At 48.2% G+C, this 24,324-nt stretch overlaps 1 protein-coding gene across 6 annotated transcripts in view; it reads right to left on the bottom strand.

The window, feature by feature from the left end:
- ccdc18 (coiled-coil domain containing 18) overlaps positions 1-24,324 on the bottom strand; it is a 239,684-nt gene that overhangs the window by 137,294 nt on the left and 78,066 nt on the right. For all 6 annotated transcript variants that reach the window (XM_072510511.1, XM_072510508.1, XM_072510507.1 and 3 more), the window contains 5 exons: positions 21,283-21,440; positions 20,175-20,377; positions 11,271-11,381; positions 6,070-6,201; positions 1,240-1,379 (listed from right to left, as the gene is read on the bottom strand). In XM_072510511.1, the coding sequence (XP_072366612.1) occupies positions 1,240-1,379; positions 6,070-6,201; positions 11,271-11,381; positions 20,175-20,377; positions 21,283-21,440 (744 nt within the window). The remainder of the gene's footprint in view (positions 1-1,239; positions 1,380-6,069; positions 6,202-11,270; positions 11,382-20,174; positions 20,378-21,282; positions 21,441-24,324) is intronic.

Here is a 24,324-nt window from a genome sequence, read left to right as displayed (position 1 = left end):
TGGCAGAGCCAGGTGATGCAAGGGCAGCCGGGGCTCAATCCAGCTGTCCCTCTGTCCCAAGGTGAACCGAGCAGGAGGATGGGGCGCAGTGTGGCAACCCGGACTCAACCTATGGACTGGTGACAGCAGCTACCAGCTCCTCAGAGTTCCACCCGCCTGACGAAGCTGCGTCTCACAGTCAGCACCCAGAACAGGGCGACCACCCGACACGCCCTGCCCATGTACACCCGGCAGTGGACATGGAGCCCATCCCCTGGGTGATCGAAGATTGGCCACTGCATCGGTGGTGCTGCCTCCCACAGTGTTCTAGCACATTGTCCATGCATCAAGGTGTGATTGGGATGCACGGCAATGAGCCCCACATACTACATGGCCCGCCTGCCCAAGGGGATGCAATTGGGATGTGTGAAGTTCTCACTTAACCACGATTGCCAATTCCTTATTAGCAATCGCCTTAAGCCGCAAGGCCAGAGGCCTCCGCGGTCAGTGGGAGTTATGGCGATCGTTGGGCAAACCGGCAGGGACTAGTGTTGCCCTTGGAATAGGAACATTAGTACAAAGGAGTACTAATCGGTGCCAGCATGACCACATGTTGGGGAGGCCACTAGATCGCGGGAGACTGTAGGATATGGGGTGCGCCCGTTAATTGTATGGAATTAGGACTTAAGTGGTGATAATTGGATTCTCCCCACGCCAAGGCGGGATCTCAATTTCACCTACGGGAGTGGGCCGGTTGCATCGCAAACATTTTGGCGCCCGGCGCGGTTCTCGTTTTTGGCCTCTGCTGCTATCCCTGGCTTTGTTGCTCTCTCGCGTGAGTGAAACGAGACCAGAGAATCGTGCCCCCGTGCAAGGGAGTTTCCTAATATACAATTTTGAGCATGCAAGATCTGCATGGCCAGCTGTTTTCCTGGTGCTTTAGCTTTTTGCTGCTGGATTTGATGATTGAGTTGTCACACTTCAATGCACATGTTGGTTTTCAGCGGGCTTCTCTAAAAGAAATGTTAAAAGGCATAACTGAGAACTTTAACAATACATCACCATGAGAAAAGAAAGACTCACTCGAAATAAAAGTAATTTGAGACTCACCGCAATTCAGCTGGTCATAATTCACATCATTATACTTTAAATACTTTCAAAACATTGATATTTGCGAAATATTTTTATAAAGTTAATATTTGTGCAATCCCCAGAGAATTGAAAGTGTAAATAAGAACCAATAACATTTTATTTTTAAAGCTTGCCTGGCTGGCTTCCTCGAGTAGAAATTCCAATGATTCAATTTTGCTTTGCTTGGCATAGAGCTCTTCCTCAACAGTTGAAATTGTTTGCTTTTGTTTTCTCAACTGTTGCTGTTTTTCTTCCAGTTGAATTTCAAGCTTAACAAAAAAGAAAATAATTGCATTTATAATGTGTCTTAAGACATAGGAGCAGAATTAGGCCCCTCGGCTCTTCGAGTCTGCTCCGCCATTCAATCATGGCTGATATTTTTCTCATCCCCATTCTCCTGCCTTCTCCCCATAACCCCTGATCCACTTATTAATCAAGAACCTATCTATCTCTGTCTTAAAGACACTCCGTGATTTGGCCTCCACAGCCTTCTGCGGCAAAGAGTTCCACAGATTCACCATCCTCTGGCTGAAGAAATTCCTCCTCACCTCTGTTTTAAAGGATCGTCCCTTTAGTCTGGATATGGCGTCCTCTGGTTCTAGGTTTTCCTACAAGTGGAAACATCCTCTCCACATCCACTCTATCCAGGCCTCGCGGTATCCTGTAAGTTTCAATAAGATCCCCCCCCATCCTTCTAAACGAGTACAGACCCAGAGTCCTCAACCGTTCCTCATACGACAAGCTCTTCATTCCAGAGATCATTCTCGTGAACCTCCTCTGGGTTCCAAGGCCAGCACATCTTTCCTTAGATACGGGGCCCAAAACTGCTCTCAATACTCCAAATGCGGTCTGACCAGAGCCTTATACACCCTCAGATGTTCATCCCTGCACTTGTATTCTAGCCCTCTCGACATGAATGCCAACATTGCATTTGCCTTCCTAACTGCCAACTGAACCTACACGTTAACCTGAAGAGAATCTTGAACAAGGACTCCCAAGTCCCTTTGTGCTTTTGATTTCCTCAGCAGTTCCCCATTTAGAAAATAGTATACGCCTCCATTCCTCCTTCACATTTTCCCACATTGTATTCCATCTGTGGACAGCACGGCAGCACAGTGGTTAGCACTGTCACTTCACAGCGCCAGGGTCCTAGGTTCGATTCTCGGCTTGGGTCACTGACTGTGTGGAGTCTGCACGTTCTCCCCATGTCTGCGTGGGTTTCTTCCGGGTGCTCCGATTTCCTCCCATAAGTCCCGAAAGATGTACGGTTAGGTGAACTGGACATTCTGAATTCTCCCTCAGTGAACCCGAACAGGCGCCGGTATGTGGCAACGAGGGGCTTTTCACAGTAATTTCATTGCAGTGTTAATGTAAGTCTACTTGGGACAATAAAGATTATAATATTATTATTAATGCCTGGACTGCTCTGGTGGGCGCTCTAATATAACCCCCAGTGAGTCTGGAGCAGCGTGGTGGCCTGCTGCATACTTCATACCATCGCACATGCTGGGGCAACATGCTGGAAGAGGAGGAAGAATGCAGCTTCACCAGACGAGGATGGTTTCTGTGAAGACCTGGGCATCGAGTTTGAGCCGTCACGGCAGGCTGCCCAAAGTGTGATCCAGGACCGCCGCACATGGGACAACTTCATCACCTCCCGATTTACCAACTAGGAGACCTAGCTCAGCTATCCTACCACCCCCCACTCCCCCTACTTAAAACGCCTCCCCCACACAAAATCCACCTTCCCCTGAGACGCTTAACCCTTCCCTCTCCTTTAGTCTTTCACTCCACCTTTCCTCGCGCCTCACCACAGGGTGTTGGTGCTATCAGCCATGACTCTTTGTGAACAGGCCAAGCTCTGGAGCGTTGCAGCAATGTCCATGTGCACCCGGGACATGTCCGCCTGTGACTGGGCTCTCCTGTCCTGCGCCTCAGCCATGGATAGCACTTTATAGCTTCCCGGTGGCCTTGGACGTCCTGACGCATGGCTCTGACATCTTACCTCAGGTCTTCCACCGTGGGTGCCACCCTTTCAGTGTTGGCATGTACCAAGCATTGCCGGCACCATCTCTTGCCTCTGAAGGCGTCTGGACTCCTCCAGCTGTACTTGAAGGCGCTGGAAAGTTTCTGACACTCCCTCCTGTAGATTCTTGCTCTGCTTCTGCATCTGCAACATGATGGGATCATCTTTTCCAGAAGTGCAACATCTGTCTGGGAGACAGCTGTTCCCTGGGATCGGGCAGCCCTCCGACCGTCCACTTCCTTCCTCCACCTGATGTGCTGCAGTATTTGTGTGGTGTTCACCAGACGATGACCCAGAAGCCTGATATCTAACATTACCTATCAAGGTGATAATCTCTGCAGTGGTGTATGATACAATGAAAGCAGTGGCGAGACACGGGCCGCGATTCTCCCAAACAATTTCTAAGTTAATTTGTGGCAGGTTTTACAGGAAGTTTCTCGCCGGCTCTACCGGCGAGTTTCCCACCGCTATTCAATGACACTTGTCACTTCTTTGGACTCTGGGGAGTTTCTCACCAGTTAGCCCCACCTAAGGCAGGATTTTCCGGCCGCATCCGCCCGACTACCAGAGAATCCCGTCCGAGGTCAATGGACTTCTCCATTGTCCGCGCCTGTGGCCTTCTTGCAGTGGGTGGGGCAGAAGAATCTAGCCCGTAGAATTTTATTTAGCATTTGAGAGCAGAGATTCGGCCACCATTTTGAAAGGGTCTGATCTCTAAGTGAGCTTGTGGGTCCTTCCCCCAACCATGGGCATTGTCACCCCTAACATACATGAACACTACCTCACACCCCCCAAGTGAGGACACCTCACTATGGGGTCCCTAAGGCCCCCCCCCCCCTTTCAGGTCCCCACAAGCTCCCTTACAGCAATCCCTCCTTCCAGGACCCCCACCTGTCACCCCCAGCTTCCTGGTGGCCCCTATGTACCTGCCCTGCACATCCCTACCCTTCAAACCGCCCCCCCCCCTCCTTTCAAGGACATCCCCCGGACCCTGACCCTTGGCAGTGCCACCCGGGCACCCACTGCACTGGCATCATGGACCTAGCCAGTGTGGCAGTGCCAAGGGGCACCTTGGCAGTGCCCACGTTCCAGGGAGAGGGCCAGGGGGCTGATCCTGCACTGATCCTGACCATCCAAGGCTTTCCAATATCCCGGGAGACCCACCCCCCTGGGCCCTGTTCCGCCTGGTCCACATTTTTGTGGATCATCACAGATCGGCACCTGGCTGCACTCAGCCAGAGAATTGAGGGAGATCGGTGTATCCCAGGTGGGGATACCTTAAAGTAGATTTATGACCTACTTCCGCGTGCGTCATTTGGTCCCGCATCTTTTGGGCGCAGTTCCGAATCTGCCGCCTTGTGGACTTGAGGGAATCCAGGGATTTCCCGACGGCATGGGGCTGCCCACAATGGGAAACCCCATTGGCCAGCTGGCGAAACGGAGAATCCCGCCGCTGGCGGGGGCACGCTGCACACGAAAACCGGTGCGGCGGGAAGGAGAATCCCGCCACATGGGGTGGGATCTTGGAAAGGACTGGTCTGTGGGAGAGGGGCGACTCAGTTGCTATAGGGACATCTGCGTTGCATTGGACTCATTTGTTTGGCGCATGTTGAATTCCATTGCAACTACTTCCCTCTTGGTGAGGCTGACAGCACTCACGCCATCTGCCTTCTCATTCCAGGCCTTGTTCAGTATGGCAGGTTTGATTCTCCGCCCCACCCTGGGGAAAGAGGGTATCCCTCCTCTCTTCAACAGCATCCAATTTCCGATTCCAAGAACCTTGGAGTCTTTTAGCAGCCATCTTCTTGCCTGGAATGACAGTCTGTGCCGAGTGGAATGCTTAAAAGCTGCTCCAACTGGTCAGGCTCTGAAGGTGATCCACGTCGCCAGCGAATCAGACGCCAGTGGGGCTGCAAATCAGGCGGGCTTCACGTGGTCTGCGTGCTGGCCCATTTGCATGACATAATTTCTCCTGGCCGGTGCTCCTAGTGGCAACGTGCATTTCCTGCAATTGTACACCGGCAGTGGCACTTAAGTCTTCAGAACAGAGAAATAATCCAGTGCATAATCTTTCTCCATATCCACATTTTGACATGGCAATAGTTTTTACAATTATTGGTGCAATCAGACATACAGAAAAAAAGAGTAACGATTCAAAAAAGAGAGAAGTGTGCAGTTAAAGACTGTAAATGAGTATCAGCCACAGCAGCTTCTTTGAAATTAAGAACAGAAATCATGGCCTGCAACTACAAAACAAAGGCATCATTGTTCTCCGACAACTCCTAGTGGGCATTTTAAGAGCAGCATTCTTTCAATGAGTACAGCCTCAGTTCTATACTGCTCATTCTAAAAACAAGAACAGTTTATTTTTAAAACTTCCACATGTCAAAATTAGATAACTCGGGATTCTTAAAATGTCCGACTATATCAGCCATAATCATCTACATATACCTTTTAAGTAATTACAGTAAAATCTTGAGGCATAGGTGGTGCTGGTAAATCAAAATGCCAGTTAATGGGTTATTATATCACTGCGGTCACAAGACAAGTTGCTGCTCTGCCTTTGAAAGGCTGAGGGGAAGAAGCTGAACCATCAAAGCCCCACCAAAATCACTACAACTGACACCATGACTTTCAGACCGGCTTTTATAAAAAATTAAATCAAGGCGTCGGTTTCACTGACTGTTGTTCCAAGCGGTATAATCTTTGTTCAGGCACAATAATCAAAACTGATTGAATAAATGAATAATTTCAATGTAAAGCCTAAGAACAACCTCTACACATTTACAATATACAATTATTATTAGTTTTTAAAAAAGCATTATCTGGAAACCAAAAGTAACTGCCTTTTAAAGTGCTGCCAGAACTTTCGGTTACTAGAAAGGTTTGGTTGGTAGAGTGTTAGATAACACAAAGTTAGAATGTAAGCTTACAATTTCAATCTGTTTCTCGAGCTCATGACACTGTTCAGTTTGAACCTTCTTGATATGTTCACGTGCAACAATATTTTCCTGATGTTGCTCCTCGATAAATCTTTCCAATTTGGTAATTTCTTCATTTCTGTCCTAGTATTATAAGAGAAACAGCAGTTAAAAATGTCAAACTTATAATAATCTTTATTGCCACAAGTAGGCTTACATTAACACTGCAATGAGGTTTCTGTGAAAAGCCCCTAGTCGCCACAGTGCGGCGCCTGCTCAGGTACACGGAGGGAGAATTCAGAATGTCCAAATTACTGAAAAGCATGTCTTTCAGGCCTTGTGGGAGGAAACCGGAGCGCCCAGAGGAAACCCACGCAGACACGGGGAGATCTTGCAGACTCCACACGGACAGTGATCCAAGCCGGGAATTGAACCTGGGACCTTGGAGCTGTGAAGCAACAGTGCTAACCACTGTGCTACCGTGCTGTCCCATAATTCCTTGTGGATATTATTGAACATGTTTATTGCATAGAAAATTAAAAGATAACGACTTGTATATTTATTTAACTGACCAAGGATAATTCACCTCAGAAAATAATTTCTGGTTTTTGTTTTCAAACAAGTAAAGGCACTGTTTGAATACAAAATGTTCCACATTTAGAACTTCAAAATAATGCACATGTTGTATTTTTATAGCCAAAGCCCTTCTTTTGTTAAATTCATTATTAGGATGTGGGCTTACCCGACAAGATCAGCACTTACTTGACCATCCTTAGTTGCCATTAAATGGTGGTCTTCTTGTCCTTGATTGTCCTTGATTGTGCCCACAATGCTGATAGTATGGAGTTAGAGAAATTTTGCCCAGCAACATCGAAGGATCATTGCTATGAGTCCCAAGTCAGGACGGACTTGAATTTGGAGGTGATGGTGTTTCTATATACTAGCTGCCATTCTCCTAGCTGATAAAGCTTTGTGGTTGCAGTGCACCCTGTGCAACCACAGTGGAGGGGCTGCAATATTGGTTAGCAATGCCAATCAAGCAGACTGCCTCGTCTTGGATAGCATCAGGTTTCTGGTACACATGCAAAAATCCAGGTAAGTGCAGAGCATTCTATCACACTCTTAACTTCTAGACAGTAGGCTTCCGGTGACGGCGGGCGGGAGGCGGCCGCACAATGGAGAGCCGCCGCACTGTGGCGACTAGGGGCTTTTCACAGAAACCTCATTGCAGTGTTAATGTAAGGCAATTTCGGGGCTTTAAGCCCGGTCCGCGGAGGCGGCAGAAGAAGGGAGAAGGCACAGAGGAGGCACTGAGAAGACACAGGAGGGAAAAACCCCCCAAAGAAAATGTCGAGGGTGAGCAGAAAAACGGCCGAAAAAAAACCAGCTTGAGGTCCGTCGGGGAGTGGAAAGGTCATCGCGGGGTCACCAGGAAAAATGGAGGCTGGAGCACCAGGGAAGGCCGCACTGCTTACGGCTGAAGAAATAACCAAGGTGATGGCTGCGGAATTTGAAAAGCAGTTGGCGCAGATTGCGAAATGCATGGAGACGGTGAGGAAGGAGATGAGGGAGGCTTTGAGTGTGCTGGTGGAGGAGGCGGTTTCCCCGGTGAGGACGGAGGTGGCGAGCGCAGTGGCGGAGGTGCGAGAGCAAGGGGAGGCGCTGAAGGAAGTGGAGGAGACGTTATTGCAGCACGGTGATCAACTTGCCTCGATGGGGAAAGAGATGCGAAAGGTGATGGATACTAACAAGGATCTGCAAGGAAAAATGGAAGACCTGGAAAATAGATCCAGGCGACAGAACTTGAGGATTGTGGGGCTGCCCGAAGGAGTTGAAGGACCGAAGCCGACTGAGTATTTTGCCGCGATGCTGGCAAAACTACTGGGGGAGGGGGAGGACCCCTCCCGATATGAACTGGATCAGGCTCATCGGTCGTGGAGGTCTGTACCAAAGGCGAGTGAGCCGCCAAGGGCAGTGACTCTGTGCTTCCGTAGGTACAGGGTGAAGGAGAAGGTCCTGAGCTGGGCCAAGCTGAAGCGGGTGGTGCAGTGGGCTGGAGCTGGTATACGTGTATACCAGGACTTTACAGTGGAGCTGGCAAGGAGGCGGGCTGCCTTCAACCAGGTGAAAAGGGCACTGTACATTAGCAAGGTGCGGTGCGGCATTGTATATCCAGCAAAGCTGAGGGTGACTTACAAGCTCAGGGACTTTTATTTTGGAACGGCGGAAGCAGCGGAGGAGTTTGCGAAAGCAGAAGGACTGTGGCAGTACTGACAAACTGAGGAATGGCCATGTGCCGATGTAACCTCATGACTGTATTTTCTTCTTTTTTGTATCACTGCGCGCGGGTGTAGAGATTAAAGGAGCCAAGGTGGTATATATGTGGACGAGGGAAGGGACGGGACTTTCACTCGAAATGAGAGTTCTTTGGGGTGTAGGTGGATAGGTGGGGTTTGTGTGCTAAAAGGGGATCTTTGGGCTTTCCTGGGGCAGGGCAAGTGGGAAAGGGACCCGGGCGGGGGCCTCCACGCTGGCCGGTTTGTGCCGGCCAGTGAACGGGAGTGAGGTGGGGGAGGTGCTGCGGCCATCGGAGCCTGGCAGAACAGGGTCCGAGTGGTCTAGCCGGGGTGGAAAGTTGGGGGGGAAGGAACCGAGGGTAGGGGGAGGAGTTTTACAAGAGGCAGTGGACGGGAGGAGCTGGAGACCTGGGGTGGGGGGGTGGGAGCTGTGTAGGATTAAGGGTGACTACGGGTAATCCCTGATTTATTTTTGTCATTCATTTGTTTATGTAAACATGCGGGTTGAGGTTTGGGGGTTGGTGGGTAGATGGGATCGTTGTTGTTATTATGGGGACTGACATATCTTGCTGATTATTGTTTATCGTTGATGGATGTAAATGTGGAAGAAAATGTGAAAATGGAGGAGAATTTTTAAAAAATTTTAAAAACCAAAAAACTTCTAGACAGTAAAAAAAACATTGGGGAGCACAGAGGTTAGCCACATCCTCCAAAATACTACATGTACTGGCGGTTGCTGCTGAAAAAGAAATGTTTTTTGTCTAAATTTTTCTCCTTGCACTCATCAGGATATTCACAAGAATAGAATGCAACAGAAATCAACAAATGTCTACTGAATGAGAAGAGAGTGCGAACTGATTGGCAGGTGGACTTTGGTAGAGGCGCTATGAACAATGCACCAGTTGATGGTGACTGACAGTTAACTGTCAAGCATTGTTTAAAATTTAAGTCAATTAGCTGGACTCTTGATTGGTCACGGCATTGCCCTGTGGAATGAACCAATGAACGGCTGTCACTTACTTTGCTTAACTCAAACAGGTGCACTTTGCTTAACTCAAACAGGTGCAGTGTGTACATGCTCTTTCTGTCTGCAAAGAACAGGGCCCTGTGTAATAACATATGTAGCTTCCAGTACACGCAAATGCGGCTCACTGCGAGTCTGGCTGACAATCTTAAATTCTTCGCACAGAGGAATATTTAGCAAATTGTTCAATTGCTGAATCACATCTAATGTTGGACTTTGAGTTTTGTTTATACGATTGGTTGGGTATGATCTGCACCTTGCCCGTTGTTAACAGCAAAAGGAGCATACTGTTCGATACATTCCACCCGTTTTTGGGGCATACAGACCGAGCATCACACTGGCACTAAAATTCATATACCACATTACTCATTTATGTGATAGGTAGAATGCATTTTTGGCTTAATGGCAGCATTCTGTTAGTGGTGAATATCACTTGTGTTGCTACTGCATAATAGTAGCGTGAAACAGCTAGCATCACCTGCTATTCAAATTTGAAATATCTTGCCCATTCAGGATAATCGGAGGTAGATTGTGTACTTTACAGGGCCAATAATGGCATCCTTAGGCCTGTTGATGAGCAGATGTGATTCTGCGATTGGATAACATTTGCTAAATAATCCTCAGTGTGCTAAGAATTATGTTGACAATCAATTGAAGATGGTCAGTCGGGCTTGCAGTGTGGCACATTTGTGTGTATTGGAAGCTATACACATTAATACACAGGGTCCTGTTCTTTGTAGACAGAAAAAAGCATATATACACCCAAACAAAACAAGTGACTGCCATTTGCTAGTTCATTCCTCAGGCAATGCCTTGATAATTCAAGTTGCCTGGTTTAAATTTCAAACAATGCTTGACAGTTAACTATCAGTCGCCATCAACTGGTGCATTCTCCATGCAGTGCCTCTACCAATCTAAGTCCATTTGCCAACCAATCGGCACTCTCTTCTCTTACTGTATAAACGTTTTGATTGCCCTTGCATTGTGTTCTTGTGAATGTCCCGATGAGTGCTTTGACAAAAAAAAATATTTTTTCAGCAATATTCAAGCACTGTGCTACCAAGAAACAAATGATAGTTACAGTATTTATGTAGTTAATCCAGCTGAGATTCTGGTCAATGGTGAGTGTATCCTCCACCGAAGGATGTTGATAGCAGAGGACTCAACAATACTCAAACTGAATACCAGTAAGCAGATTATTGTAAGTGCTGCTTGATAGGACTACTGACAACTCCTTTCACCATTTTGCTAATGACTGGGATGGGCTTTTAATTGGTTCAGGTTGGATTAGATTTTCCTACTTTTGAGAACAGAACATTTTCCACATTGTTGAGCAATGCTAATAATTCTAAGCAGGAAATGTACTCTTGACATTTTACAAGAAAATGCAAAGTTTGAAATTTAAACCAGGCAGCTTGACTTATTTTAATAGGATTACAAATATGATATGAAAACATGATTTGCGTGGCTTCCAGAAATTAAACAGACTCCTTCATTTGGCTTACAGATCTGCTCATTATTGTTTTTTCCCAGGTCCATATGAAATTTGGTACTTTCAAGTCACAACAACAAAATGCGAATGGCTCTCAATTTGATGTTTAAATATTAGAATTGCCGAAAATGTAATTTTTGGATTATAGCAAAACATGGTTAAAACTCAAAAATGTATGGGCTTTTCAAGCAAAACTATCATTTCATTAAGTATGGATTTCTGCATTATGGCCAAGATATTGTCATTTTACAAATCAGGTTTCACAGAACTTTTTCTGAAATTTAAAAAATGTTATCACATCTTACATAGGAATTAGTCATCATCTGTTGCTGAAAAATTATTTAAAAATCCATGTCAGCATTACTCAGAATTTGTCATTTAATTATTATCCCAATTTTACCGCAATGTCCTGTTCATGTTCAATTGCTTTTACTGCGTTGGTTGTGCAAACAATGGTTTTCTCCTCCAACTGTTTCTCCGTTGTGGAAAGTTGCGATTTTGTTTTCCTTAGCTGCCAAACAGATAGATATGGGTATATTAAAGTATTCTGAGTATTATGATGTTTATCATAAGATATGAATACAATAGCTAGATAAATTATCTGGAAAACAAACTTGGTTAATTTAAATTTGTTGCTTGAGACTTCCGGGTCGCGGCGATGCGGAGCTAAGCCGCGCGAGTCGGCAGCTCCCGCAGAAACAGACTTTTGGGCCCGCTAACGGAGCCCCAACGGACCCAACGCGTGGGGAAGAACGGAGGAAGTCCCCTACAGCCCTGCATGGACTGGATCCGCAGTGAAACGGCGAGGAAAGCGGCCCTGGAGCAGCGGGAGAAGAAAGAAGAAGAAAAAAACAAAATGGCGGCGCCCACGGACAGAGAGGAGATGAAAGAGTTCATCAAGTGCTGCTTCGAGGAGCTGCGTAAGGAGATGGTGGCGCCTATACTGGCAATGGTGGAAAAACTTGGAGCAACCCAGAAAGCCAGAAGAGGTGAAGATTCAGGAGATCCAGGAAAAAGTGAGTGAGAACGACGACGAGCTCGTGGGCCTGGCGGAGAGAGTGGAGCGGCATGAGGCGCTGCACAGGACGTGGGCGGGAAGACTCGAAGACCTGGAGAACAGATCAAGGAGAAACAACTTGAGGATCCTGGGTCTCCCAGAAGGAGTGGAGGGGGCCGATGCCGCGGCATATGCGGGCACAATGATCGGGACGCTGATGGGTGCGGAGGCCCCCCCCCGGGATTGCTGGAGTTGGATGGGGCGCACCGAGTGCTAGCGAGGAAGCCCAAGACAAAAGAGCCGCCAAGGGCGATGGTGGTGAGATTTCACCGGTTTACGGACAGAGAGAGGATCCTGAAATGGGCCAAGAAGGAACGGAGCAGCAAGTGGGACAATGCGGAGATCAGAATATACCCGGACTGGAGCGCGGAGGTCGCTAAGCGGAGAGCGGGTTTCAACCGGGCCAAAGCGGTGCTGCACCGGAAAGGAGTGAAATTTGGAATGCTGCAGCCAGCGCGACTGTGGGTTACACATATTGGCCAACACCACTACTTTGAAACGCCCGAAGAGGCGTGGACCTTTATATTAGCTGAAAAACTGGACTCTAATTGAGGGTTTGTGTGGGAGGGGGGTGTTTGAGGGGTGAAGTATGATGGTTGTTGTACATAGGGGGTCAACCACGCGCAGGAAAGGATATATGGGCTGGGGGAGAGGGACAAGGCCATGACAGGAGCTGCGCCATGGGGGGCGGGGCAGGCGCGGGGTTGTCTTTCCTGCGCGCGGCAAAAAAAAAAGGCGGGAAGGGGAACAAAGGAATGTACATTGATTGGGAGATTCCCACACGGGGGGGTTAAAGGGATGGTGGGGGAAGCCGGGGTCAGCAGGTGTCAGCTGACTTACGGGAGGGATATGGGGGGAGCAAAAAAGCTAGACGGGGATCTAGCGGGAAGGGGGGAGGGGAAGAGGAGGGAGGGGGGGGGAAAAGGGTTGCTGCTGCACTGGCCGAAAGAGAACGGGACACAGAAGAGGTGGCTGGGACAGGGGTCCCCCAGCTGGGGGACTGGAGAGTGAGGGAGACGCGGACAAGGGACTGGCCCAGAAAAGGAGATGGCTAGTGGGGGGGGTGGGGGGGTGAGAGTCCCTCCAATCCGGCTGATAACGTGGAACGTGAGGGGCCTGAATGGGCCGGTGAAGCGGGCTCGAGTGTTCGCGCACTTGAAGGGACTGAAGGCAGATGTGGCAATGCTCCAAGAGACACACCTGAAGGTGGCGGACCAGGTCAGGTTAAGAAAGGGATGGGTAGGACAGGTATTTCACTCGGGATTGGACGCAAAAAATAGAGGGGTGGCAATTCTGGTGGGAAAGCATGTGTCATTTGAGGCCAAGACTATCGTAGCGGATAATGGAGGGAGATATGTGATGCTGAGTGGTAGGTTGCAAGGGACGTGGGTGGTGTTGGTAAATGTATACGCCCCGAACTGGGATGATGCTGGATTCATGAAGCGCATGTTGGGACGCATTACGGACCTGGAGGTAGGAGGACTAATAATGGGATGGGACTTCAATACGGTGCTGGACCCAGCAATGGACCGCTCCAGATCAAGGACGGGAAGGAAGCCGGCGGCGGCCAAGGTACTTAGGGGGTTTATGGATCAGATGGGGGGAGTGGACCCATGGAGGTTTGCAAGACCGCAGGCCAGGGAATTTTCCTTTTTCTCCCACGTGCATAAGGCTTACTCCCGGATAGATTTCTTTGTTCTGGGCAGGGCGCTCATCCCGAGAGTGGGGGGGGATGGAGTATTCGGCCATAGCCGTTTCGGACCATGCCCCGCACTGGGTGGAACTGGAGCTGGGAGAGGAGAGGGACCAACGTCCGCTGTGGCGGCTGGATGTGGGACTGCCGGCCGATGAGGTGGTGTGTGGGAAGGTGAGGGGGTGTATTGAAAGGTACTTGGAGGCCAACGACAACGGGGAGGTGCGAGTGGGGGTGGTATGGGAGGCGTTGAAGGCGGTGATCAGGGGAGAGCTGATCTCCATCAGGGCTCATAGGGAGAAGATAGAGGGAATGGAAAGGGAGAGGCTAGTGGGGGAGATCTTGCGGGTGGACAGGAGATACGCAGAGGCCCCGGAGGAAAGATTACTTGGGGAAAGGCGACGGCTCCAGACGGAGTTTGACCTGCTGACCACGGGCAAGGCGGAGGCACAGTGGAGGAAGGCGCAAGGGGCGACTTACGAGTACGGGGAAAAGGCTAGTCGGATGCTGGCGCACCAGCTCCGTAAGAGGGCGGCAGCGAGGGAAATAGGGGGAATCAAAGATGGAAGGGGAGCCACGGTTCGAAGTGCAACGAAAATAAATAAGGTATTTAAGGACTTCTATGAAGGGCTGTACAAATCCCAGCCCCCCCCCCCCCCGGGGGGGGGGGGGGGGCGGGAAGAGAGATGAGATGAGGCGATTCCTGGACCAGCTGGGGTTCCCGAGGGTGGAGGAGCAGGAGGCGGTTGGTTTGGGGGCACCAATTGGGCTGGAGGAGTTGAGTAAGGGTTTGGGGAGCATGCAGGCGGGGAAGGCCCCGGGGCCGGACGGGTTCCCGGTGGAATTCTATAGAAAATATGTGGACCTGCTGGCCCCGCTACTAGTGAGGACCTTCAACGAGGCAAGAGAGGAGGGAACCCTGCCCCAGACAATGTCGGAGGCGACAATTTCCCTGATTCTAAAGCGAGACAAGGATCCACTGCAATGTGGATCGTACAGGCCGATTTCGCTCCTCAATGTGGATGCTAAGCTATTGGCGAAGGTACTGGCCAGTAGGATTGAGGACTGTGTCCCGGGGGTGATTCACGAGGACCAAACGGGATTCGTAAAGGGCAGGCAGTTAAATACCAATGTGCGGCGGCTCTTAAACGTGATAACGATGACATCGGAGGAGGGAGAGGCGGAGATAGTGGCAGCTATGGACGCGGAAAAAGCCTTTGACCGAGTAGAGTGGGAGTACCTCTGGGAGGTATTGCGCAGGTTTGGGTTCGGGGGAGGGTTTATTAGATGGGTTAAGCTCCTTTACAGCGCCCCGGTGGCGAGCGTAGTGACAAACCGGCGGAGGTCGGAGTACTTTCGGCTGTACCGAGGGACCGAGACAGGGGTGCCCCCTGTCCCCCCTGTTGTTTGCATTGGCGATCGAACCCTTGGCCATCTCACTTAGGGAGTCACAGAAATGGAGGGGGATAGTCCGCGGGGGAGAGGAGCATCGGGTATCGCTAAACGCGGATGACCTGCTGCTATACGTGGCGGACCCAATGGAGGGGTTGGTGGAGGTCATGCAGACTCTGAAGGAGTTTGGAGAGTTCTCGGGCTACAAGCTTAATGTAGAGACGAGTGAGCTTTTTGTATTACAGGCAGGGGACCAAGAAAGAGGGATAGGGGACCTACCGCTGAGGAGGGCGGAGAGGAGTTTTCGGTATCTGGGGATCCAGATAGCCAGAAGTTGGGGGGCCCTACATAAACTGAATTTGACAAGGGTGGTGGAGCAAATGGAGGAGGATTTTAAAAGATGGGACATGCTCCCGCTCTCGCTGGCGGGTAGGGTGCAGTTGGTCAAAATGGTGGTCCTTCCAAGGTTTTTGTTTGTGTTTCAGTGCCTCCCAATCGTGATCACCAAGGGCTTTTTCAAGAGAGTAGGTAGGAGTATTATGGGGTATGTGTGGGAAAATAAGACCCCAAGGGTTAGGAGAGGGTTCTTGGAACGCAACAGGGACCGAGGAGGGTTGGCTTTGCCAAACCTAGAGAGTTACTACTGGGCAGCAAATGTGGCGATGATCCGTAAGTGGGTTATGGAGGGAGAGGGGGCGGCATGGAAGAGGATGGAGATGGCGTCCTGTAAAGGAACGAGCCTGGGGGCGTTGGTAACGGCACCGCAGCCGCTCACGCCGACAAAATACACCACAAGCCCGGTGGTGGCGGCAACACTAAAGATCTGGGGCCAGTGGAGAAGGCACAGGGGTGCAATGGGAGCATCGGTGTGGTCCCCGATCAGGGGTAACCACCGGTTTGTCCCGGGGAAGATGGACGGGGGGTTCCAAGGCTGGCATCGGGTGGGGATAAGAAGAATGGGGGACCTGTTCATCGATGGGACATTTGCGAGCCTAGGGGCACTGGAGGAGAAATTTGAGTTACCCCCGGGAAATGCATTTAGATATATGCAGGTGAGGGCTTTTGTGAGGCGACAGGTGAGGGAATTTCCGTTGCTCCCGGCACAAGACGTTCAAGATAGGGTGATCTCGGGGGTATGGGTCGGGGAGGGCAAGGTGTCGGAAATATACCAAGAGATGAAAGAAGAGGGGGAAGCGCTAGTAGAAGAACTGAAAGGTAAATGGGAGGAGGAGCTGGGGGAGGAGATTGAGGAAGGGCTATGGGCCGACGCCCTGGGTAGGGTTAATACCTCCTCCTCGTGTGCCAGGCTCAGTCTGATACAATTTAAGGTGGTTCACAGAGCGCATTTGATGAGGGCGAGGCTGAGTAGGTTCTTTGGGGTAGAGGATAGATGTGAAAGATGTTCAGGGAGCCCAGCGAACCATGTCCATATGTTTTGGTCATGCCCGGCATTGGAGGGGTTCTGGAGAGGAGTGGCGGGAGTAATATCCCAGGTGGTGAAAGTCCGGGTCAAGCCAAGCTGGGGGCTAGCAATATTTGGAGTAGTGGATGAGCCGGGAGTGCAGGAGGCGAAAGAGGCCTGAATTCTGGCCTTTGCGTCCCTAGTAGCCCGGCGAAAGGTCTTGCTATTGTGGAAGGAGGCGAAGCCCCCTAGCCTGGAGGCCTGGATCAACGACATGGCGGGGTTCATAAAATTGGAGAGAATCAAGTTTGCTTTGAGAGGGTCTGCACAGGGGTTTTACAGGCAGTGGCAACCGTTCCTAGAATAGCTCGCGGAGCGTTAGAAGAAGGTCGATCAGCAGCAGCAGCAACCCTGGGCGGGGGGGGGGGGGAACGAGAGACTGTTTGAGGGGATGGACGAGCGGGAGATAGCATGGAGGGTGGGGGGGAAACGGTACACGCGGCCAAGAGCCAGTGTATAAAGCTATGTAAATATACCATCTTGCCATGTATATATCTTGCTCAGGGAGAATTTGCGTTATTTTGTTACGGGGGTGGGGGGGGGGGGGTTATTGTTTGTAAGGGGAAAAAATTGTGTTGTTAAAAAACCTTAATAAAAATATATATATATTTTTTTAAATTTGTTGCTTTACTTAGGCACACCTTCCTTTTACTGACTGAAAAAAGGAACATTCCTTTTGAACTGATGTCACATTTTTGGCAAGACCAAAAATTCACATGCTGCTGCACACAATTATCAGAACCTTATTTTATGTGGTCGGAAAATAGTATATTCCCGAATTTCCAATATACATGCACAATGGGCGAGGTTCCTAACAAGGAAGCATAAAATCAAAACAATTGTCATTTTATAATTAGATGCAGGGAAAAAAATCATCACAGGAGCCTTAATATGTAGTTTATTCACACAACAATATTTTAGCTTGTTAACCAAATTTAATTGCATGCAGATTGTGGGCATCAATTGGGATTCCCTTATGCTCCTATAAAAAGCAAGAGACTGAAACTGTACAGTGGCTGGGGTTAGCGGTACGTGTTTGTAATGTGTATTTCTGTAAAGAAATGCTTCTTAAAAAAAGATCAGCTCCAATTCTTTCCTTTACCACATCTTTTTTTGGACTATATACTTTTCCTTTTAAAGGAACATTACATTTTTAACATCATGTCGAGGATTGCAAACTAGGTCCCTTATCAAAAGGCATTCAAGTCCAGAGATAATGACGCATTTAGTCACCTGTTTGTTACTGAAGCATCAGGCCTTGTTTATGGATGACTTAACATTTGTACAGTTGTAAAAATAATTATTTGCCAAACTTTTGTGAGGATCCAAAAATAATTAAGTTTCACATCAAGTACTTCCAAAATTTCTTACTGCTACTTAATAAAATTGACGGAAATTTTGCGACAGAAAAAAATACACAACTGAGGAAATCAGACATCAGGAGCGAGAGCTGAGTGAGACAAGCGGGGATAGAGTGGTGGTAGGGAAAATCCACAACCAAGAGCGAGAGCTGAACAGTAGGGAAAAATAAAGGTAGATGAGAGTGGATGGCCCAGGTCCAAGGAAAAGAAAGAAAAATCAAAATTGTGAAATCATCAGAAAGCAGGTAAGCAATTGGTTAATTGGTATTTCTCTTTTTTTCTCTCTAAAAACGGACATTGATTTGAAGTAGGAGCCAGAAAATTGACATTGTGCAATATGAGGACCTTTCCAGAATCTCCAGATTTTTAAATATATATATTAATTTAAGTTTTACATGTCAACAACGATGCAACAAAACTACAAAAATGATACAGCGCAGCAAGCAAAAAACAAGGCTCTACATACATGAATACAGAGGAGGACAGGAGAACAGCATTACGGTAGCACAGTGGTTAACACAGTTGCTTCACAGCTCCAGGGTCCCAGGTTCGATTCCCGGCTTGGGTCATTGTCTGTGCGGAGTCTGCATGTTCTCCCCGTGTCTGCGTGGGTTTCCTCCGGGTGCTTTGGTTTCCTCCCACAGTCCAAAGATGTGCAGGTTAGGTGGATTGGCCATGATAAATTGCCCTTAGGTTAGGTGGGGTTACTGGCTTATGGGGTTAGGGCGGAGGTGCAGACTCGGGCCAAATGGCCTTCTTCTGCACTGTAAATCCGATGCTAATTGTACCGAATATTATATGATAATGAGCTCAATACAATCATTAGACATAACCTGATGACTCTATACGCCCAACCAGAGAACAGGGGAGAAATGGGATAAGGCCATGAAAACATGGTAAAATGTTCCCACACAGTGAAATGGCTGCGAAAGTTCAGGATTAATTTTTCAGACCATTTTTGGGTGCACACCAATACATATCTCCCTCTACTCCAGCAGTGCCAGAAGCATTAATGACAGACCACAAACTCCTCTCCTTGGATACTAGACTCATCTGCACCCATGCAGGAAGAAATGATGGATTCTCTATACCCACCCCAATATAAAAGGAAACATACAACAACAAGAAACGACAACCCGAGCTCTAAAAAGGGTGTTACATATATGTCACACAATGCAATGTAACCCCAATCTCAGGCCCAGTACAGAACCAACATCATTCCACACATTTATACAGAGAGGACCAGAAGCAACATGTTCTGATTATGAGCAGTGCTGTCAACACTACCTCAAACCCCTCCCCACAACGAGCATCAAGAACAGGATAATATAGGGCCAGTGGTTGGTGTGGTGATATGCCTATGGGCTATATCATAGATGGATGGTGTGCGACCTCCAACCAGCAGGTGGTGGTGCAGATACACCATGCGGTCTCTAGACCAAGTTCATGTGACCACTGACTCCCATATAAGGGGAGACACATCCGACCATCTTCAGAAGAAGATTGAGAGGGTAATAAGACATACAAGTGAATGGTCAGTGCTAGGTGCAGATTTCAGAGGAGTAATAAGCAGACATGATAACGAGCTCTGTATCAGATTGCAATCTTACCACACGAGACTCAATTGGGCAGCACGGTAGCATTGTGGATAGCACAATTGCTTCACAGCTCCAGGCTCCCAGGTTCGATTCCAGCTTGGGCCACTGTCTGTGCGGAGTCTGTACATCCTCCCCGTGTGTGCGTGGGTTTCCTCCGGGTGCTCCGGTTTCCTCCCACAGTCCAAAGATGTGCAGGTTAGGTGGATTGGCCATGATAAATTGCCCTTACTGTCCAAAATTGCCCTTAGTGTTGGGTGGGGTTACTGGGTTATGGGGATAAGGTGGAGGTGTTGACCTTGGGTAGGGTGCTCTTTCCAAGAGCCGGTGCAGACTCGATGGGCTGAATGGCCTCCTTCTGCACTGTAAATTATATGATAATAAAAAAAAGATTCTGGTTTGGACAAGTCAAAGTGTTTGATGGATTCCTTCGTAAAGCATAAAGGACCAAACACAACAGTTGGGGGACACAACTGACCCCAGGCCTCGAAGACCGGATACACTGTGCTCTGACAACCCTTATATGCCCATCGAACATTCCTGCTTAATTTCCAAGTCTACACAAGAAAGTGCATGCAAGGACAATCAAAACAAGGACTTGTCATTCACATGTGACACCGCTCACGATAAATTAATCCCACAAATCAGAAATATCCATTTGGACAAGGCAAGAAAAGTTCCGTTTACTAAAATGGAGATATGGGCTAAACTATATTTCCTTATCTGGATATATAATTTACACACCTCCTCTTCCACCTTTCCAATGCATTTGCTTTTTTCCAACAGTTGCTCCTGTATCTGCTGAAAATTATCGATCTGTTCAGTCATCCGAGTCTGCAATGTTGAGACTGTGGCCTCTGCCTCCAGTAATTCTGTCTGCAGCTTCTCAATTTCCATTTGTCTATTTTGCTCTTGTTCTAAGTGCTGTTCCAAGCATTTTCTGTCATCTGCCAAATTAAAAGAAATAGCAAAGGAAAAAGAATATTGTTACTTTACAAACCTAATAAAGTACCATCACTCAGTTAAAATGCCCAAGAGGTTTAGTTTCAAAAGAATGTAAAAATGTATAATGAAAACTGAACCCTAGATTTGTGCTGAGTTAGTTGATTGCAACACTGCAATAAGGAGCATAATGGAGCTGGGTATTTTTTTTTGGGGGGGGGGGGGGGGGCGGAGGAGGAGGAAAGAGAGAGAGAGACAGAGAGAGAGAGAGAGAGAGAGAGAGAGAGAAAATCAGTATTTCATCACTTGTACCAGCAAATGATCACTTGTTACAACAAATAATCATTCGGACAGAATTGGGCAAACAGGCATGTCTCCAAAAACAGTTATCCCCCATCTAGATAAATCAGAAATTCGGTCAAAGCGACTTTTCATTTCCTCTGGATTTTGTATTACCATGGTGTCGGCCTATAGTAACAGAAACCTGGCCACATCCGAAGAACAACCACTTTTGATTATCGTATTTTATGCCAGCTGTATGAACACTGTAAAATTTGTGTTATGAGTTGGTGCTGATATAAATCCCATTACCAATATTAAGACAAATACTATCTGGTTGACCTCTTTGCTTGAAATTCTATAAATAAGGCAACACTGGACAAGTTATATTCCAAGCATTAATTTCCCATTGTTTCTTGTCATTTTCACAAACAAGAATCAGGATTGTAGTACTCTAGGTGTAGCACTTAGGAGTGGTGGTAGGTGAGGGGAATTGAGAGTAGGAGTATGAACCATCCAAGGCCTCAGATTTGAATGCATCGACAAATTTAAAATCTGTTCTACTGTGCTGTGACTAAATTGTGGCTTTCACATTTATTCTCTCCACAATCTCAGGCAAGTGCCAACTTACCTTTCTTATTTCTTTCTGATATTAGCTCTCGGCTTGTTCCATCCAACAATTCACAACTTCTGCCTAAATTGTCACCACATTCTTGGTTTGAGAGTTTACTCTTCATCAGGCTTGATTTCAGATTTTCAATTTCAGCATCTTTCGCAGATAGTTGAATGCTAAAGGAGAAGAATTTTAGTCCAACAAAGCTATACACTAAGACACTGCAAAAAATAAAATCTCCCTGGCTAGGTCTGTACTGTGGCAACTGGAAGACTTTAGCAATATTGGATGCTAAGTATTGGGCAATTTAACGGTTAAAAGCCTGGGTTTAGAGTGTGTTTGACTGCAGTGGTCATGTCGGTTTAAAAATGATTCTGTTTTGCAGGGCCTGGGTGCTTTTAGCATTAAATGCTGTGCCATTTAATAGTGTATCTACTCGCGTGGGCGAGGGGATTACACTAGACAAATTAGAACCAGTAATTCTGAATATTGATTTGAGCTGGAATGACAATTCTCCTGTGCTCTTGCTGTGTAGTTTCCAGGAGGGGTCCAATACTTTTCTCCAATATCCACTGAAAGTTTGCACTTTGGGCACTAGATGGTGCAATAGCACAGAGCACAGTCCTCTTACCTCTGGATTTCTGCAACTGTCTTGGAATCTGCTGAATCCAATCAGTCAATCTTCTTTGCACTTGTGCAAACCCCATTTCAACTGCTTTCAGCCACTGGAACAAGACTGCTCTCTGGTCAAGATCCAGGAACTTCAAAAGCCAATTTTTATAAGCCCAAGAGGAAGGAAGGGTGTTCGCTTTTTGTGTGTATATAGGGGATTTCGTTTTGCCTGCATCCATCATTCAATCTCTGGATGTGCCTATTTAAGGACAGCACTATTGCCCATCCCTGGTTGCCTTGCACATCATGGCTGACTAAGTCCACTTCAGAGGACAGCTGAGAGTGAAATGTATTGGTGTGGGACTGGAATTACATATCAGCCTGACCTATATGACCACAGGAGTGGTGGATGCCTTTCCTTGAAAGATGATCAGGATCCAATTAGTTTTTTACGACAATTTCACAGCTCTTATTGGCATCAGCTCTTAATTCCAGACTTTTGAGAAACTGATTTAGGTGGGGCTACTGGGTTACAGGGATAGGGTGGAGGTGTGGGCTTAGGTAGGGTGCTCTTTCCAAGGGCCGGCGCAGACTCGATAGGCCGAATGGCCTCCTTCTACACTGTAAATTCTATGATTCTATGAATTCAAATTCAGAAACTGCCACTCAGGGAGTTAAACTCATATTGTTTGGATTATTTATCCAGGCCTCTAGATTACTAATCCAGAAACAGAATCACAACACTACAGTACCCACATGGGTGTTACTTAGGAGGATCACGACTTCCGGTGGCACGGATGTGCTGAGTAGGTGCAGAAAAGGTGTCTCCCCTCGTGGAAACTCCAAATTAAGTACTTTTAGCTCAAAGATTGGCCACTAAGTCAACAAAAACCCTCCCCAAAAACCACCACATACCCGAAGTTATGCCCTCAAATCAACAAAAGGGCCGGAGAAAGAACAAGGGCAGCAAGAGCCAAGAATGAAAGGAAGAGACGGCGGACGCCTGGAGCGAGGCACAGCAAGATACAGTGGAGAGAATGGAGCCGATGACACAAATACCAGCATGCCCACCAATAGGGTAATGGATGGAGCTGCTAACACAGGAGCTCCTGAAGCACAGGAACGCCATAAATAAGGAAATTATGTCAATGGTGAAGTCTGCGGTCACGGACGCCTTGACTCCTGACACAGAGGCACAGGAGAGGACGGAGCGATAATTGGAGACGCAGATGGCAATGGTGCAAGATCTCTAGAGGGCAGTCACAGACCAGGGAGACCAGATCACCTCACTGGAGGTGGGGGTGACAAGGTTGATGTCGGCCCAGGGGTGCTCAAGGGAAAGGTGAGGGACAAGAGAACAGGTCACGCCGCTAGAACCTCAGGATCGTGGGGTTGCCGGAGGGCACCGAGGAACCCGACTGAGTACGTAGCCAAGGTGCTAGTTACAAACTTAACCCGAGGGTTAGGAAAAGGGCACTACAAAGAAGGAGAAACATGGGAGGTCCTTTCAAGCCTCCAATTGTGCCACAGGGCTGCCACCGCAGAAATGGTACAGGGATGGCTCAACGAACCAGAGATGGAATGGGTCTACATGGACGAGAATTCCTGCACGGGGACATACCTTCGAACGCTGGGCTGGGCCGCATTCTCATTCCCCCCCAGCCAAATACTCAAAAAAGCCCAGTCGCAGTGGCCACACTGAGGATGTGGAATCAACTACGACAACAATTCGGTCTGACCACAATATCCAACATAGGCCCCATCTGCAAAAATCAGATTCATCCCCACGACAATGGACGTCTCCTTCAAAAGGTGGAGGCAGGACGAAGGGACACCAACGGAAGGGGACCTATGCATAGACGGCAGAGTAGCGACCCAGGGGAAACTCACGGGAAAGCACCAACTCCCAAAAGGGAACAAGTTACGGACAAACCAGAAACGTCCTTCAAAAGTAGACAATGATGTTCCCCCAGACACCCAGGACACTCAATGCTAGACAGACATCTGACTGCGGGCGAACTCGGGGACGATAACTGCGCTGAAATGTACAGATGGATACTAGAAGAGGTACGCAGACCCCTGGATGAGATACAGGAGAAATGAAAATGGGGTTGGGCATGGAGATGGGGGTGGACTCTGGATAGAAGCACTGCTTAGGGCCAATTCCACCTCCTCATGCGCAGGGCTGAGCCTGACACAGCTTAAAGTGGTGCACACGGCGCACCTAACCAGATCAAGAATGAGCGGGTTAGGAGGAGCGGATTAAGTAAAACACTGGGCAAGTAGGGAACCAGATGGGACACGCACAAACACAACAGCAATGCCAAGACCCCCCACCCCCGGCATGTTCTGGTACCAGGAGACAGCAGGTACACAACCAAAATATTGCTGTTGCTGCAACTAACCACTGGGGCACAAAACTGGATCCCCCACACCAGTACATAGACT

The sequence above is a fragment of the Scyliorhinus torazame genome, chromosome 7 (assembly GCF_047496885.1).
Source record: "Scyliorhinus torazame isolate Kashiwa2021f chromosome 7, sScyTor2.1, whole genome shotgun sequence".
Taxonomy (NCBI): domain Eukaryota; kingdom Metazoa; phylum Chordata; class Chondrichthyes; order Carcharhiniformes; family Scyliorhinidae; genus Scyliorhinus; species Scyliorhinus torazame.
Note: the sequence above shows the minus strand (reverse complement) of the source record. Positions and strands in the feature narration are given on the sequence as shown.